Source organism: Mesoplodon densirostris, chromosome 2 (assembly GCF_025265405.1).
Source record: "Mesoplodon densirostris isolate mMesDen1 chromosome 2, mMesDen1 primary haplotype, whole genome shotgun sequence".
In the NCBI taxonomy this organism is placed as follows: Eukaryota; Metazoa; Chordata; class Mammalia; order Artiodactyla; family Ziphiidae; genus Mesoplodon; species Mesoplodon densirostris.
The window spans coordinates 85,030,095-85,049,438 of record NC_082662.1 but is presented as its reverse complement, the minus strand read 5'-3'; the positions used below and the strand labels follow the sequence as shown (position 1 = coordinate 85,049,438).

The 19,344-nt window shown below is 45.1% G+C and overlaps 1 protein-coding gene across 1 annotated transcript in view; it reads left to right on the top strand.

The window, feature by feature from the left end:
- Positions 1-19,344, top strand: part of ABCA4 (ATP binding cassette subfamily A member 4) — a 128,569-nt gene that overhangs the window by 17,990 nt on the left and 91,235 nt on the right. The window contains exons 6-8 of the mRNA XM_060085375.1: positions 3,831-4,028; positions 16,664-16,753; positions 19,054-19,294. Coding sequence (XP_059941358.1) covers positions 3,831-4,028; positions 16,664-16,753; positions 19,054-19,294 — 529 coding nt within the window. The remainder of the gene's footprint in view (positions 1-3,830; positions 4,029-16,663; positions 16,754-19,053; positions 19,295-19,344) is intronic.

The window sequence follows — 19,344 nt, the reverse complement described above, 5'->3', positions numbered from 1 at the left end:
GCAAGTAGAGCAGACCTCTGATTTCCTGGACCATTTCTTCCCAGTGCCAGGCGAACTCCTTCTATCCCCCCCCCCAAATCTATTTTGTCTGTTTTTATAATCTCCTATATTTATTCAGAGTGTTTTTACCACTGACATATGACTTTCACATCTGTTAGCGCCTGCGCTACTCACATTAATCCCGAGATGGGTCAAACAGATGGGGACACTGATGTGCCTGGTGACTGACTGACTTGTGCACAGCTGTAGAGCTAGAATTGTCCAAGCTGGCGCGGAATCAGGTCTTCTCGTTCCTAGTCCCGTGCTTGTTCAGTGATTCTCAGGGTCCAAGACCAATAGCCTCAGCAAGGATTGGAAGTAAATTCTCAGGCCCCATCGCAGACTGACCAGCGGTCTCTGCTTTAACAAGCTCTCCAGGTGGTTCTGATGGCTCAGGGATGAGAACCACTGCTCTAGTTTGGGGCCTCATGGGCACCTGGCCCAGCATCCTGGGGGTGTGGATTCCTAGTGTGATGAACACGGTGAGAACGCATGATAAGCAGGGGCCTTAGCACAGACGCCCCGCCTGTCTCTCCTGGCCAGGACCGCACCTCCTCTAGACTCCAGGGGAGATGGAGACGTAAATAGAGAATTTCAGGGCCTGTGTCAGTCCTGAGGCAAAGGTCTGCACAGGGTGCCGTCTGAGCCCAGAGAAGGGAGGGGACCCACCTGCCTGGCTGAGGTTGGCTCCTTTGAAGGGGGTTTTCAAGCTGGTTCCCAGCACAACAATAGAGAGGCCCATACCTGCTTTTCTGGCTTCTCAGACCCTGAGGTTTTCACTGAAACTAGACAAGGGGAGCTGAGGTTCAGCCCTGAGGCAGAGTGTCAGGGCCCTTGGAACCCGGTACCCCCAGTGCCCAGGCTTGGCCACAGTGTGCTCCTGGGGCGGCCCTTGGGGTCAGGCCTGGCTGCCCGGCCCTGCTTGACTCCCCTCCCATCCCAATCCGGGGGCGGGGGGTGGGCAGCATCACTTGCTCACTTTCCCCTTTGCTTTCTCTTCAGCTCATAAAACTCAAGTCCTGGAAATGCCTGTGATGACTTCCAGTTGGTAATAAAAGGGAGATGGAGATAAGGGCAGGAATTTAGGGGAAATTTCTTTCCAGTTCCTCACCTACGTGACATTTGGGTTTCTAGTGGCTGTGCTGCTGGCATTAGGGCTGAGGCCTTTCACGTGGGGAGAAGACAGGGCCTGGGCCATTGGGGTGTGCCTTTGTTTAGTGTTGCAGTTTCTGATTCGCTGATGCTTCCCTGATCAGCAAAACTCAGAGCTTAGGAAGGAACCCAGCTCCTGCGCTCCGGAGGCAGGTGATGTGGACCCAGCTCCCTCCATGCCTCCGTGCCCACCCTGCTTCTTAGCCCGACTGCCTTGTGTGCCTTCCTCCTGGTCTCTATCTCGGTCTCCTTGACAGAACTGCCCATGGGAATTTTCCTCCATGACAGTAGTGCTCTCTGTGTGCTGTCTATAGGGTAACCACTAGCCACATGTGGCTGGTGCACACTTGAGATGGGGCTAGTGCAGCTGAGGGACTGAATTTTTAAATGTTATTTAATTTTAATTATTTCAAGTTTAAACAGCTACATGGGGCTTGCAGCTCTCTAACCGATCATCCTCATTATACATGGAATTTTGTTCTTTACCATTAGGACTGGATATCCCTCTGCCTAGTGTCTGAGCACAGCTCCAAAGGGAATAGCATCACTCGGTCTCTCCCCATGGAGGGAATTATTAGGCAACTAAAGTAATACGGTTCTCTGGTCCATCCCTCATCACACCTCTCACCCCCAGCCCTGGAACCTCCTTAACATTCTTCCAGGCCCAGCTCAAGTGTTGCCTCCTCAGTGAAACAGTTCATAAACCCTCCCTTCTTTGTCCTGCCCCACCCTTCCCTAATCAACAAAGAGCTAACAGGTAAGGGTTAAGCACAAGCTGTGTGTTCAAATCTCAGCAAGGTCACAAGGTTCACTGCAAGTTAATAAGCAATCTGTTTCCTCATTGCTAAAATGGAGATAATAAAAGTACCTACCATATACGGTGGTTGTGGGGGTTAAAAGAATTAATATCCATGAAGCAATTAGAATAGTGCATGGCACATAATAAACACTCAATAAATACCAGCTACTTTTACTAGCAATTCTCAACACTCCCTCTTCTGCGCTCTGGTTTCACGACGTTCAGCCTAGCACCTCCTGCTGTTTAAGTGCCTGCATTTCCAGCTAGCCTGGAAACTAGCCTAGCTAGTTTTGGGGAGGGCAGAAAATTCATCTTATTCTCGCTGTGACCCCAGTAACTCTCCTAGACCCTGCAGAATGGGAACGCAGTGAATGAGCATTGAATGAATGAGTTACATTTTCATGGTGTCCCAGCTTTCTCCCTTGCCTGTTGTGTAACCTTCTCAAGTCACCTAACCCCTTTTCCATCACTTCCCTCCTCTGGAATATTAGAGGTTTGGATTCTAATGAGCTCATTAATTCCCTCCACCTCAAAATGTTTTAGACTCTGGGAATAGAGTTGGAGTGAGGTTTTGCCTGGAGATGAGAAGTAAAGTATGGACAAAACAGGAAGGCTCTGTTGGAATCTGCACCCAGTTACAGGCCCCTGAGATTCAGAGTCCACAGCACCAGCTGTGACCTGGGCTTCATTTGGGGACTGGGCTTCTGTGTGTGGTCTGGACAGTTTCCATACAGCGGGTAGCAGAGACCCACCTGCTCCATTCTCCAGCCCAGAGGATTGTGTAGAAGGCATGGGACTGTGGAGGCCAGGGAAGTTCATGAACCTGTTCTATTTATGGTATTTAGGGTTTTGTCCACTACTGGGAGTCCAGGACTCCAGGAGGCCAGTTACTGTGCTGGGTGGACAAGGGTCCTGGCCAGGGTTGAGGCCTCCTTGGCCTCTGGAGGCCATCATGGGGATTGTGCTCCACAGGAGCTTTCGGATGTGGGAGCTCCAGGGGTTAGCATCGTCAGATAAAATACAGGTGCCTGGTTAAATTTGAATTTTAGATAAACAACAAATAGGTTTTCAGCATGAGGATGTCCCATTTGGACTCTGTTTGGGACATACGTGTACCAAAAATTGTTCACTGTTTATCTGAAATTCAAATTTAACTGGGCATGCAGTATTTTTATTTGTTAAATCTGGTGAGACAGGAAGGCAGGGGTGGTCATTCACCATCACTCTAAATGCATTCTAGTCAGTCCCCCACCTCAGCTTCAGGAAGTAGGTCCTGATGGTACCTTAGCATCATGTGCTAAGAAGGGATGGCTTAAATTGTAGAGTCTCTCTGCTAAAATGAGGCCTGGGAATATATTCATTTTCTATGGCTGCTATAACCAATTACCACAAACTTAGTGGCTAAAAACAATACAAATTTATTATTTTATGGTTCTAGAGGTCAGAATCTAAAAGTCAAGGAGCCAGCAGTGCTGTGCTCCTTACTGAGGGAAGTAGAGGAAAATTCATTTTCTTGCCTTTTCTAGCTTCTAGATACTGTCTACTTTCCTCGGCTGGTGGCCTCCCTTCATCTTCAAGGCAGACATTGTTTCTTCTGCTTCCCTCTTCCACATTTAAAGGACCCTTGTTATTACATTAGGCTCACCCAGATAATCCAAAGTAAGCTCCTTATTTTAAAGTCAGCTGATTAACAACTTTAATTTCATCTGCAAGCTTAATTCCCCTTGCCGTGCCACATAACGTATTCACAGGTTCTGTGGGTTAGGACATGGACATCTTTGGGCGGGCCAGTCTTCCTCTACTACAGGGAGGTTTCCAGTGTTGCTTTTCCTTTCTGCAGTTTGCTCACGGAGTCCCAGACCTAGTGCTGAAGGACATCGCCTGCAGCGAGGCCCTCCTGGAGCGCTTCCTAATCTTCCCCCGGCGCCGTGCGGTGCAGACAGTGCGTGATGCCTTGTGCTCCCTCTCCCAGGGCACCCTACAGTGGATGGAAGACACCCTGTACACCAACGTGGACTTCTTCAAGCTCTTCCATGTGGTAAGGGAGGTATCCAGCTGCCCGCCCCTTGGGGGGTAATTCCTGGAGGCAATAAGTCCTGGTGGCAGGCCATCGGGGACTCACAAATTGACGGTCAGGGAAGGCGCGAACCTGGTGTTCCAGACATTCCTTGTTCAAGACAAGACAAGACAGGCTCCAAAGGCCCGGGAATCAACTGATAGTATTTCCAGAGCCGTGGCCCAGACATCTAGGAGTCACCATTAGGATCACCATTAGATATGTGCTGTGGCAGGTCTGGGTCCCCCCTAAATGTGGGATAAGCCCTCTTCACCACCTCTGGCAGTGTGGAAAGGAGGAGCTACATGATCATGGAAAAATTGTTAACCTTTCCTGGCCCCATCACTCATCTACAAAACAAATATAATACTTTATAGAGTGGTAGAAAAGATACATTAAAAATATATGCAAAGCATTTAATAAATTTCAGTAAATGAGAGCTTCACATTCCCTTCTCTGGGCCTGCTCTTGACCCCAGAGTTTACTGTTTCTGGATTAAAAAAACAACAACAAAAAAACCAAGAGAAAATATCATAGAAAATTTCCAGAAATTGGGAGAGCCTGATCTAGCTCAACACTGTTCAGAACTGCATCCCAGACAGACTTCTTGGGATCCACTCATATCTTCTCTTTTGCTAGAAGGGTAAGATGAGAGGGAATTATATAAAGGAGGCATCGAGCATTGGTTCTCGTACTTCAGAGTGTAGGAAAATCATCAAGGAAGCCGGTAAAAGATGCAAGTACCACACTCCCACCCCCAGAGACTGATTCAGGAGACCTGGGCTGGGCCAGAATCTGCCCTGTTACCTTAGGTGATTCTGATGGAGGTCATCGTAGGCCACGCTTTAAGAAACACTCCAAATTAGAATTAGAATTTTCTAGCATTGAATTGTGTTTTCTCTTTTGCCTACGTTTTAATTTCTGGAACTATGTTTCGGAGAGTGTCAATCACGGAGAACATGGCAGAGGAATTTGTGTTTTGTCTTTTTACATTTGCTCTCTCAAGTCCCAGAAAACTTGCTCTAGCCTTGTCTTCCAAAGCAAGGTGAAGGCTTTTAAAAACAAAACAAAATAAAACAAGACCCCACAGTTTCTGGCAGGGTTCACACTTCATCCCTTTCAGTGTGACTTTTCTTTGGAATGTTACTCCATAATTTCCCCAGCTCATCGGGGGGCCTCCAGAATGGGTAAGAGGAGTCAGATCTATGGATGCCACCAGCCCTGAGAGCCAAGGGCCCCAGAGAAGGTCTCTGCAGGGAGATTAAAAAGCCATGCAGTTCAAACTTCTCTGTCCGAAGTTCCATGACGAACCCGATTTTAGACACACTTCTTAGCTTGTTTTCAGAATCAGACAGGAGAGTGAGTAGGTGATAAAAATCCTTATTCTGAGCGGCTGAACCCCCCCGCCCAGCACAATGGGAGCCCAGTGCCTGCGTTTGCAGAGCTGTGGGAGCTTCCCTGGGTGCCTGGGATAGTGCAATCCTCTGGTCACTAGAAAACGGGCAGCGTCATGCATCTGTTTTGTAGCACCTTGGCCACTGGTATAGTACATGTACCTTTGGGGCATGAGGACAGCCTGGATAATAGCAGGAGAAAGGGGAACCTGGGCAAAACTTTTCATTAGGGTCTGAACCCATAACTCAGGCTACTGGCTTCAGGATGTTTATTTATCAGATAAGAAAGACTAGACTGTCTTTCCTGCTGCCCTTACATACTGCTCTGGCAAGTGTTAGAGTTCAGAAACCAGAGGAGAATTTTGGCCAGTCACCCTCACCAACCCGAGATGGACCCTAGGTACTCGCCCGTGTCCATGCACTCAAACCTGAATTGGGCCAGGCACTGTTCTGAGGCCAAGGGCCCAAACATGGCTTTCATGCCCTCACTAAATTCCCAGTTACCCTGAGACAGACAAACAGGCCATGTCACAGCACTGAGGCTTAGGACATTTGGCCCCTAGAGCAGTGGTACCCAGGCCTGGTTGCACACTGGGTCACCTGGGGAGCTTTGAAAAACTACAAGTGCCCCCCCCTCATCCCATAGATTCTGATTAGTTGCCTTTGGCCTTTTTAAAAGCTTCCCAGATCATTCTAACATCCAGCCAGGGTTGAGAATCACTGACCTACAACACAGGAGTTTGATTTACAGTCTCATTTTCTGTAGACCAAGCCCAATAATAATAGTAGTACCCAAATGCACCTAAGGCTTCAAAGTACTTTCATTTGATCACCCCTAAGACCAGGATGCTATGCGGATGCATCCTCCCTGCTGTCCTCTTAACGAAGCCGGTGAGCGACCCCAGAGACCGCCAAGAGGAGCAAGTTCTGGCAGGAGACAGGCTTACCCAGGAGATAGTGTTGCCCCTACCTACCATCTTTTTGTTCCTGCTTGTCTCTGTGTGGGAAGACCTAACCAAGACAGGACACATCGGCCCCAAGCAAAGAGGACAAACACCCTATGTGGTGCCCTTGAAATGTGCTTTTCCAGCTGACAAATGGACTGAGTGACTAAACATTTTTTTTTAATTACTAAGAAGGAAACCTAAAAGGAATTGCAGGCAGTAAGATGGGATTTTTCCTCCTGTACCCATCCTATTGTGTTTTTAGTAAAATAGCCCTGAGGCAGACACAGAAAGGCTCAGGGCAGAACCTCCCCGACCTTCTCAGAGGGGCATGAGCCAGGCGGGAGGCAGGGCCAGGGGCCTCTCTGGGACGAGTCTGTTGTTGCAGCTGGTTGGCGAGCAGCCATGCTTAGGTCCAGCGCCGGGAATGCTGTGCCTTCTGGTCTCCTGGGCTGTTTCTCACGCACACGTACACCAGCGTATAAATAAGGTTTTAGTAAATGCCAAGTTGGTGCTCACTAACAAAGAGAGAGGGGCCATCTCAGCAAACCACCACACGGCTCCTGCCTCTGTCGTGTCAGGACCTGGGCATGTGGGTGGAAGTGTAACCTCCAAACCAGACCGTGGAGCCAAGAGACTCAGAGAGGGGCGTTGGGGACTCAGCACCAACTGGGGCCAGCTGTGTTTTTCCTCAGCCCCTTGGAGATCAGAAGTGAGTGTTGTCATCCTCAAATAATCCAAATGCAGTACCCTCGCCTTACTCCACCCCACCCATCCCCATATGTGCGCTCGCGCCTGCGTGCCTGCACATGCACATGCACACGCACTGGATGGCCAGTGACCTAGGTGGGCTGGGACGAAAACAGCAGCCAGCTGGCTGGATTTTCTCCAAGGAGGTTTAGCCCCTCTTGGTTTCACCTGGGTTGAGACAGTTTGAAAGAGCTTGTCTTCACCTGTGGCCTTTTTGGGCTTAACGCCCCCAGCTTGAAACCCCACAGCTCAGACCTGGGTCCAAGGTACAGTGGCTGCCAACACTACCTGAAACGTTTCACACCTCATAAAAAATGGTGTGTCAGTTTCGGGTGAGGGGTTGGGCCATTTCCCATCTGATTTGGCCCAAGGCGTGCGTGTCCCTCCCCCCTCTCCCCCTCCTCCCCCTTCTCCCTCTGTGCTCCTTCCTGTTTTCTCTCCGACTCTGGTGCACAGCTTTGAAATCTTGCTGAGAAGCGAATCTGTCCCTTCGTCTCTGCATGTTTATTTGTGGAAGTTCGGCGGGGAACTGAGGAGGTGCCAAGACCTGCCACATTGCTGGGAAATCTGCGTTCCCTCCCTTCCCCCTTCTCGATGGATGTTGATAGAGGAAATTTGGCCTCCCCGGCATTTGGGCCCATGGTTTTCCCCTTTGCAGTTGCTTCCAGTGTGACATGATTCAGCTTTCTTTCCTTTCCGTCAACTGCTGCTCAGTCAAGGTTTTTACTTTTCTGACTTCATTTTCCCCGTGTCTTTGTGACTGAACATTGAGTTCCGCAGAAGAAAGGCCGGTCTTGGGGGTGCTTGCTACATGCTCTCTTCAATGTCCCGCTTTGTTCTTGGCTTCTGCTCCCTAAATTCCTGAATCATTGGGAATAAATGTGGGTGGAGTGCCCCTGCCCAGTGTGAGCTGGCCATGGTTTCTGCTCTCTTGGATCATTCGTTGCAGTTTGTTAAATTTCAACTATGCGTTTCAGTTTTCAGGTGATATTGCTAAATCAAAATTCTCTGGAAAGGCCCCATGTCTCCAGGATTTTACCATGAGGTCCCATTAAGGACTTAATTTCATCTTTCTCCCTTCCGACTTCTGAATCTTTGGACTGTCAACTTTCTCCCATTTCTGTGTGGGGGGTTTAGGGAGGGAAGAGGAGAAAGGAGTGGTATCCAGTGCCAGCAGTGTGGAGGGAGGTGCAGCAGGGCTGCTGAGCGAAAGCAAAACCAAGTCAGCAAATAGGATTTTTTTGTTTTTTGAAAATTATTAAGCCACAGCAAGTATAGTTGATTTACAGCATTAATATTTGTTCTTCCTACATCTACAAAATTATGTGTCTATTATATTTCAAAGTTTTGGCGAACTGATTTTGATAAGGAAGAAATAAAAAGGAAATAGAAGAGAGGAACATTAATGTACATTAAATATATATTAGGCCCATGGGCTTGATTGCCATTGGCCTGCCTTGGTTTCTTTTAGACTCCAGGCATGAATAGGCTAGGGCTTATTTTCATGCCAGATCAGCTGCTGTTTTATGAATTTAAAAAGAAAAAAAGACTGAGAGGTCAAAACTAAAGTCGCTTAGAACACAAACAGGCCCCTACAAAAGACTGCTTTTAGGATAATGGGTCCTGGGGTTCTGGCCTTTATTCAGTAGCTGTAGATTGAGCACCAACATGTTAGGCATCCGGTTTTCTCCAAGGTAAACTGGTTTAAAGAAGGATTTTGGCCTCTGACATTTCTTATCTCTCCAGAACAGTAGTTCTTAATCTTTTTATGGATTAGAACTGCCTTTGAGAACCTGACAACAGCTCTAAACCTTTTCCCTAGAGAAATGTAAGTTCACACAGACACACAGAGGGTGGGGCTCTTGGAGCCTCTGAAGTCAGACCCCAAGTTAAGGGCTTTTGCATTAAAATTTCCTTCCTACTTACCGTTAATATATGTCCTTTCCTAAAGGCTCTCAATATAGCCACAGATTCTTCCTTAACTCTCCTTATGAAGTAATCACCTTCTCCCCTGAGCACAGGACCCAGTAGTGAGAGGACCAGAGGGTGGGCAGCCAGCTGGGGCCCACAGAGGTCTCCTGGTGGTCAGGGACTGGGTCCTGGATCTGCACTGGCTCCTTTCTTGCTGTCATTTAAAAGGAACTCAGCCTCTCCATCTGTAAAATTGAGATAGCAAAACCTATTCCATGTATCTCATGGGATCCAGTGGTGAAATTCACATTAGAGAAGAGTTGGAAAAGTGCTTTGAAACAAAAAGCATTTTTACTCTTACAAAACTAGAATGCAGGGCTTCCCTGGTGGCGCAGTGGTTGAGAGTCCGCCTGCCGATGCAGGGGATGCGGGTTCGTGCCCCGGTCTGGGAAGATCCCACGTGCCGCGGAGCGGCTGGGCCCGTGAGCCATGGCCGCTGGGCCTGTGCGTCCGGAGCCTGTGCTCCGCAATGGGGGAGGCCACAACAGTGAGAGGCCCGCGTACAGCAAAAAAAAAAACAACAAAAAAAACCTAGAATGCAGCTGCTTTGTGGAAGGCCCCACTGTGCCCCGCCCCCATTGCTCCACTCCAAAAGCATCCTCCTCAAACACTTAGGTAGGACATTCTCCTTCCTCTGACCCTCAGACTAGGAAGAGGTCTATCTCATGGGGTCGTCTTTTGACTTCCCATAGATTCCAAAACCAATTTTGCTTTCATCAACCACAAATACCAAGACTGAAGTCACCTCAGAGAGAAAAAGGGCCAGTTTCTGTTGAGCCAAAAAAAGTCCCATAACTTGTCTGTTCAAGAGCCCACCCTCTCGTTCAGACTCTCTGCCCCCTCCAGTCCTGGGAAACAGCATGTCTCTGTGACCTCTCCTGGTAGAGACAGTTTGGCATTTCCCCCCTGCTCTGAGTGATTTAGTCTGAATTCTCCACTCATGACGCATTTCCTGGTACTCAGGGTGTCCCCTCCTGGTTGCCCCCTCACCACTGAAGCTGGCTTCCTCTCTTTTCATCTGATGCTTCACAACTGTCAGGTTGCAGCAAACATGCTTCAAATCTACATTCCTCCAGTTGCTTAGCAACAACTTCCCTACCGGATAAATCTGGATTTCCTGTAGCGGCCCACAATTAAACACAGTGGGCCCCTCACTGTCTGTCCACCGTTTCATCTGTTCTTCACCTCTGTCTGGGTGCTTCAAAGGCAGCAGCTCATCCCTTACTCCAGAGCCTTCCACCAGCTCCCAGAGGCCACGTTATCCCTATAAAGACACTTTTAACCCAAGGCTACCTATTTACCCTTGTGTTAGATAGATCCTCAACTTAGAAATCAATACTGTTTTCCAGATGGCCTTCTTTGAATCAGAGAAAGTAAAACAAAAATTTCAACTCATAAAACATTCCTTTTGTGTGCTGGCAGAGTGACATCTGTTTGATTAACCCATTGGATCCAAAGCATCAGCAAGAATTGCTCAAACAAGACTTTTTTAGTAGCTAATAGGCCTTATTCTGCCTTAAGAAAAAATATTACACAGTCCCAAAGGACAGACATGTATCGTGTCCCTTGGGAACCCAGAGACCTCATGTAGCCAGAATCTTCTTGGCTACTGGCTAGGACCTTGTATCCATTTCTTAAGTACTGGATCAAGGCCCAGGGACCCCTCAAATCAACCATAGTTGATGGGAGATGATAGAGACATACCTTTTCAAGAGCCCTATTTGTATATCCAGTCTTCCTTCCTTACAAGGTCTAATCAGACCTTGAACTTGGGTTGGCAGTGCTGAGGCCAGTCGTGACATGGAAGGGTTACCTGTTGTTTGGGAAATTAAGAGAACTTATTTGGCATAGGAAGCAGTGGTGTGTGTGTGTGTGTGTGTGTGTGTGTGTGTGTGTGTGTGTGCATGTGGGTGAGTGATGATACTTGCCATTTTGGTCTGTGACCTTTTTTCCAGAAATGGTTTCACATTTCCATTCAAATAAATTTACAGTCCCTTCCGGTTCTTTTGGCAGGAACAGTCCATGAGAATTTGAATAGATAACGGGAGAGGGAGCCCTGGGAAAGTTATTTTATAATTTATGGCAACATCAGTCAGACAATTCATGACCACATACGTATGAAGTGTTCCCTGGGGGGACGGGCACTGTTCTGAGATGTAGGTGGTATCTAAAATGAAAGTGTGAGTATAAGACCTTCATTATTTACCATCTCCACTGGAAAGAGCTAGGAAAGGCATTGCAGCTATGGTACCTGGCACACAGCTGGAACTCAGTAAATATTTGTATAATGAATATTATTAAATTATCAACAAGACTGAAAAAGAAAATGTTAACCAGACACACAAATGCATCTCAAGCAGTTGTTCCTCCTGTTCCCTCTTCCCCAAATTTCTGGTCTTGTTCTTATCTGGCTGTCTCTCCAGTCTCTCTTGCCATCTCTCCTTACATTCCTCCCTCCACCTGGAATTCCTGGTCCTCCCGTTCTGTCCACAAGTACTGCCCTCATCCTCATGATCATCACCTTGTCTTCTTTCAAACATTAGCCAAGTGTCACCTTCCCCGTCCCCAGGTGGAATTGACCACCCCCTTCCTGTAAGTCACCATCATACCTTGTAAAAACATCTCTCATGAAATGTAAAATCACAATAGATTCCGTCTCTTTTCCACTAGAGTATATTTATTTTCTCATTAATTAATACAACACATATTTATGGAGCATTTACTGTGTACCATACCCTGAAGATATAAAAACAAAATAAAGCCTATTCTTATGCTTAATGAGTTTACAGTGTAGTAGAAAGACAAATATCTTAAAAAATAATAGCAAACCAATATAAAAGTGATAAATAAATGCACTGAAGATTATAGGAGCAGCTAGGAGGGACATCTACCCCATGGAGAAGGAGGGCAGGAAGAGCATGACGGTGGGGGAAAGAAAGCTTTCTGGAGAAGGTGAGGTGATTTCACATGAGTTGACTATGGCCAGTAGGGGTAGGGTGAGGATGGGGTGGAATGGGGGAGGTTAGCTGTCTTATCTATTAGGCCCTAAAATGATAAGCATAGTATCTAAGGGCAAAAGGGTTTGCAGAGGCCTACAAGAATGTTTAAGAATTGAAAATTTAAAATTATGGCTCTGAAATACAAAGAAAAAGCTTTAGAATTAAAATTAATAAACATTAAATTGAATGTTTAAGAAAGGTAATATTATTCAACTTTTTGGTTAAATTTAATATTCATGAAATTTTAAATTAAAAAAACTGTTTTATAGTTCAGGTTTTCTCCCTTTACAAACATTCCTAAGTATTTGCAATGATTGCTGAGAAATTGTACCAGATCATTCATTTAACGAGTTAGTCAAGGTCAAATAATTTCAAAAGCAAAATTAAGAACCTTAAAAAATTATCTATCTATCTATCTAACTACCTGTCTATATCAACATATAGATATAGGTACATATAGCTATAGATAGAGACACAGGTGCTTTTAATGTGTTGAATCTGAGGCAGGATGGAATTTTAAGGCCAGAGTGTGCCTAGAGCCTATGGAGATGAAGGAGAGGGGATGGAAAGAAGATGTCCACTTAGGCAAAACATAGGCATGGATAATCTCCAGCCCACAGTCAAGTGAGGAAAACAGACAACAAACTCACAAAGAAGAGAAAGTAATTAAAAGAGATAGGAGCTGTGACTGATTGATTGCTGTCCAATCTCTCTGGATACATGAGTGTGACAGTTGCTTATTTTCTGTGCCTCTGGGTTTCTAGTCCCTCTAGGTATCTCCCATTGTCTAGGACCCTGGTTGTTTTTCTCTGCACAGCTTCTTTAGACTCCATTCCTTGATTCCAGCTTCTTCCTAAGGTGGTCTTTCAGATATCTCTTTGCTCCCCTCTCTGCAATCTGAGGGCTCATCCTGCTCCAAACTCAGACCCAACACCAGCTCCTAAATCACCAGGCTGGGGATTTTGACAATGGGATGGGAATGGGGAAGCATCAGTGATGACTCTCAGGCTTCCAGCTCTGGTGAGTGGGCAGGAGGCAGTGCCACCAATTGAGGAAGGGCATCCAGGAACAGAAGCTGGTTTGGGAGAAGACGATGTGATCAGTTTAGGACAAGTTGGAGTTATGCAAATGTCCAACAGACAATTGAGGGATGGAGATGCAGATTTAGAAGTCATCAACAAAAAGGTAGCAGATTAAATGAGAGAGGGAATGAAAAAACCCAGAGAGAGTGTACAGAATGAGAAGAGCGAGGGTATGGAGGTCGAGAATCTCAGCATATAAGGGGAAAGTGGAGGCTGAAGAGCTTGTGGGAAAGGCAGGGAGGGAACAGAGAAAACCAGGTGAGATGAGTGTCATGAAGGTAAAGAACATGACCAAAAGTGTCAAGAGCAGAGAGGTCTGAAAAGACAAGAACCAAAAGCATCCATTAGACTTTAAAACTGGGAATTCTAGTGAAAGCATCTTAGTAGGATGATGCGGGTGGAAGACTGGGAAGTGTTGGTGAGGAAATGAATCACTGAATGTGAACTATTCTTCCAAGAATTGTGGGAATAAGGGGTGGAGGAGGGAAGACCCTCCCGCAAGTAAGAGAGAATTCTTCCTGCCTTACTGGCTTTGATATGGGACATTGATGTTTTTTTCTGCCTTTGGACTCAAACTGAAACACCAACTCTTTGTGTGTCTCCAGCCTGCCAACTCACCCTGCAGATCTTGGGATATGCCAGCTTCTATAATTGCATGAACCAATTTCTTATAATAAATCTCTTCCTATTTATATACCTCCTATTGGATCTGTTTCTCTGGGGAACCCTAACTAATACACTGCCCTTAATGAGCATACCATTTCATGGAGTATCATGCATAGAAACACTTATAGTCAATCTCCTTCTTGCTATAATGTAAGTATTCATTCATTCATCGTATTCAATATGTGCCTGAATGTCTACTATGTGCCTAGCACACAGACACAGTTCCTGTCTATATGGAGCTTAGAATCTAATAAGAGAGACAGATAACATATAAACAGTAGAATAATTACCAGTGGTGAAGAGTCCAAGGAAGGAAATAAAGAGGACACCGTAAAAGAACATAACAGGGCAAGGGCAAGCAAAGAAGCATAGAAAAAGAAGTATCATCTAACTCTACCATGGGGATGCTGTCTTTCACATAGATAGTGGTATCAGGAATGAGACTTGAAGGATGAAGAAAAATTTACGAGGCAGAGAAGGCGGGGAGGGGGAACAATGTGCAGAGCCAGGAGGCATGAGAAAGGGACCAACACGTTAGGGAATGTAGAATGAAGTCTGGATGCTGGAAGAGAAGCAAGAGAGAAGGCTAGAGAGGGAGCCAAGCACCAGCTCACGAGAGTCCAGGTGTGTCCAGCATGGGTATTGACCTTCTTTCCTGGAGGCAGTAGGGAACCATGGAGGATCTTTGTGCAGGAGAAGTGACATGATTGGATTGGCCTGTTGGGTAACTCAGGCTATAGTGTGGAGGGTACATTGGAAGGAAGGAGACTAGGGGCAAGGGGACAGGAAGAAGGCTGTTCTGAGACAGAAGCAAGGAGAGCCTGAGCAAAGGCAGTCTAGTGAGGAAGGAAAAAAGAGAGGAGAGAATATTGACTTATTCGTTCATTTGTTCATTTATCCATTTATTTATGCATGCAAAAAAAAACTTTTTGAAAATTTTGTTTTAGAAATAACTATAAAAGTAGAGAGAATAATATAATGAACCCCCATGTACCCATCACCCATGTTCAACTATTATCAACATTTGTCTATTCCTGTTTCTTCTGTTCCTTTTTTTCCCTGAAGTCTTTTAAAGCAGACCACAGACAACATTTCATCCTCACATATTTCCCTATGTATCTCTAACATAAAAACTTACTTGTTTTAACAAAACCACAGTGCTATGATCACACCCGACAAAATTAACATTAATTCCTCAATATTACCTAATACCCAGTTATGTTCACTTTCCCTCTGCTCGTTACAGCTGGTTTGTTCAGATCAAAAATTAAAAAAAATAAGGTCCACAATGGCATTTTAATTGATGTGTATCTTAGATCCCCTTTCATCTGTGACAGATCTTATTGGAAATAGCTAGGAGGGAGAGTCAACAGGACTGAGTGATATCTTGCCATTGGCACACATTTTTACCTGTTGGCTTCCCCCCTTCCTACCTGTACTTCTCGGCAATGAAAGCGCTTTGCCCAACATACGCTGAAGCTATTTTCGAGGAGTTTGAAAAGTAGTCATGGCAAGACCAAAGCCTAGGCCCAGTGTTAAGGTTAAGGAGAGAAGGCTCTTCTCAGGGGTATAGTTTCAGTGGTGGCTTTGCTGCTCCATCCTCTAGAAAATTCTCCACCTGTCTGCTTTGTAGCTTTCATATGTAACAAAGCCTTTCATATTACAGTTAGAAAGTAAGCCTGAAATGTTGATGCTCCAAGAGTGTACGTACACTTATTCTTCAGTTCAGAGTCAGAGAGAATACGAGGGCTCCTTCACCTACAGCCAGGAGAGAGTGGAGCAGGACCACAGCTAGAAATAGGAGGCTGGGCTGCTCAAAGCCTACCTCCACCTGCTTCTCTGCTCTGCCACAGCTGGATCAGTACACCCATCATTTAGGAGAGCCACACTGGCAAATAAAAAGGCAAGGCTTGTGGCTTGTGGTCCATAAATGCATGAATCAGAATTATATGTTGAGCTTGTTAAAATGAAGATTCCCCTCCAGGCCTACTCAAGATGCACACTTGAGTTTGAAAATCACCATCGTAAAAGTTAGAATTCAGTCCTAAAAAACAGAGACTCGGTGATTCAATCATTTTTGAAACTATAAAGAATGAAGTTATTCATTCAGGACTTGAACTTGATTTCCGGAAAACAAGGTGTTCACCTCAGGCTCTGGGACTTGGAGCCAGCAAGCTTGTGAACTTCCACGTTCCCCACCACAGTGGAAAACGCACAAACAGCTCTGTGTCGCCGCGTGGGCCTGGGGTCACCAGAACACTGGCGTCACTTAGAGAATCTTCAAGGGAACTTCTCTCTCTTTAAGGCTGCCAGCCGCAGCTTTAAAAAGAAAGGTTCTGGAGTTGGCCGAATCTTCCATAAGAGTGGTGCTGAACAGAGGAAGAGACACAACCTGTCTGTAAAGGACATAAAGGGACAACAATGACAAGGAAGCCTGAGGTGAACAGGTGGGCACCCTCTGCACGTGGCCTTCCTTTACACCCCAGCAGCTGTGCTCTGTCTTCCTTCCTCCAGGAGCCTTGTCTGGTGTTGCTAAACCAGCAATCAGAATCACTTTGGTGTATTTAATGTCACCATGAAACTATTTGTGATTGCTTAGCTCAGCAGGGCTGAGAATAAGAACCTTTGATTTTCTCAATTAGACGAAAGAAGCTTGTTTCTGAAAGCAATCTTTCAGAAGAGGTTCCGTGATCAAAAAGAAGGGAGGAAATGCTTTTCAAGCATACAGGAGATCAGATAGCACCCGTGTATACATGTAGAACTACATATATATACTATATTTTTAAAAATATTTGTTCCTATCAATTACAGCTTCCCAAACTCCTGGACAGAAGTTCCCAAGGTATCAATCTGAGATCCTGGGGAAAAATATTATCTGATATGTCGCCAAGAATTCAAGAAGTAAGTGGCTTGATGATAGTAATATAATTTCATTATATCTTTCCACCATTTTATCACACTTACTATGTCAAATAATTTAATTGTACCTCAGACCTGTTCAAGGAGAAATACATTTGATCTTTCCATCTAGCAATTTCAAAATACCTGTTCATATCCTTAATTATCTGTGCTCCTGGGTTGGAGGCAGTAAGAAAGGAACTGCTTGTCTAATTTCACACCTAGAAAGAAATAACACTCTGTCTGGTGTAGCAGATTATCAGTGGACTGACAGCTGAATCTAAGTCTTTCCACTCTTTCTGATGTGATCCAATATTCTATTTATGTTCTTAAAATCCACATAAATCTATACCATTAATAGTAATCACATACACTTACACAGTGCTTACAGGCACTAAGTGCCTTACATACATATTACATACTCATTTCATCACAAAGATAGTGACCTTTTTGTGTTGTTTTGTAAAAGATGCACACATTTTAATCAAATGCTGAGCCTTTGACCATATATAAAATGATTCTCCACTCAACAGATGAGAGGTGCTGGGGTCATAATGATGAAGAGACAGATATGGTCACTGCCTTGTGAAATGTATAGTCCAACAGGGAAGAGAGATGTGAAATGAACAATTATCTTCAAGTGTAACGAGTATTATGAAAGAGAGGCAAAAGGGGAAATATAATTTTCCCCAAACTTTTTTTCCCCTCCAGTATTCTCAGCTGACTTGGGCTTTGCCAACCTGGAAAACTGCATGGTTAGAATCTGTCCTCATAAAACTAAGCTTAGCCTGGGCAGAGTGCTGTGCAGGGAAAGTTAGAGAAGGGCCCATTGTACTGATGGCCACCTGCTGCATGGGGAGTCTGTGTTTAACATTCTTTTCTTCCTAAGCATTTAAAAAATTCATATCAGTATAATAGGGTTGAAGTTGATAGAGAATTTTTTTTTAAATCTCCAAAGCATATTAAAGCTCTTAATTCCATGTGGGAGTTGCAGAAGGTTTCTTGCCTGTCTAGACAGCAAGTCTAGCATTCGTGACTGGGTTGAAGCAGATGGCCCAGTTTATGTTAACTAATACTAGACTATTTGACTCTGGAACAGCCCCTTCATCTCGGAGCGCTTTGATTAAATGAGCAATATAATAATGGTAATAACCCCTTACAAGACTGTCATAAGACTTACTGTTGTTGAAGCAGTTTGAGATTCCATCTTTATTATTGAAGCGTAGGCTGTGATTATAGGCATGCCTCAATATGTGGATTCTACATGGCGCTCAGCAGTTTCAGAGAGCAAGTGTTGGCATGTGGACAGAGAGGACATGACCGGTAGACATCACTTATTGCAGTGGGAGAACTGTTTTCAGTCTCACCCGTTTGAATCCTAATGTTTTTTTAAATCCCCAAGTGCCTTTGAGAATAAGTAACCAAGTGTGTTTGGGGAATAAAAGCAGCATGATTTTTATTTTGTATTTTCCTTTAAAGTCAAATGGTATTATGGGAACTGGGACCCTGGCAACTCTAGCAGCCCTCAACTTAGTTCTCAACATTTTCGATCTGGCTTCGAAAAACGAGGCCACTGGGTGCCACCGGTACCAATAAGGAGAGATGACCACCAGCCTCGTCTTAGTTTGGTGAAGAATTTAAAAATAGTTTTCCCAAGAATGGAGACTTCATCTGTTCTATATTTGCTTAGATCTTAAAACATACATACACACACACACACACACACACACACACAAACACTAAAAGAAACCACAAACCACACATTTCAGGGAAATGGAAGAGTTCACATTTGGTAAAGCTAAGATAATAAGAAGATAATTTTCCAAATATAGAAAGCTAAATTCTAAACTATTTGGCCAAAGAAATTTGCCCTGACTTTGCCTTTCTAGGACAGAGCTACTCCTCTATTTTATTTCCCAGTTTTCCAGTAGCTCTATCTTGGTGGAATAACAGAACCTAAGAACTGACTGGTAGAGAAATATTCTCTATGTTTCCCCAAGGACACATTCCCAAGGAATTCAAACTAAATGGACTGGAAAAGAGAAATAATATTGAAATACTTCGGAGGTTAACTCTTTTATTTTCTTTAAGGCTCATCCTAGTTTCCTCCTAGGCCCTGAGTGGATGGCAGTAGATTTTATTTCACAGCTGGATTAAGGATTGCTAAGCATATATATGTTTTCTTTTAAACGTGGAAATCGAATGCCTATGCAAGGGTCTCCCCAAACTTTGGAGCTTTGCCTTCACAGTGGATTGTGACTCTGACTACCTTAGCATAACCTGAAGCCTTTGCCTTGCCATAGTTCATCCACCGACCAAGTGTTCAAGACTTGCTGTGGGTGACCAGGCCACTCGTGCAGACTGGCGGTCCAGAGACCTTCACACAGCTGATGGGCACCCTGTCTGACCTCTTGTGTGGCTACCCAGAGGGAGGAGGCTCTCGGGTGTTCTCCTTCAACTGGTACGAAGACAATAACTATAAAGCCTTCCTGGGGATTGACTCCACAAGGAAAGATCCTATCTATTCTTATGACAAAAGAACAAGTAAGTTTTCTAAGTCCTGCATATAAATTGACTTCTGATGTTGGTTAAGC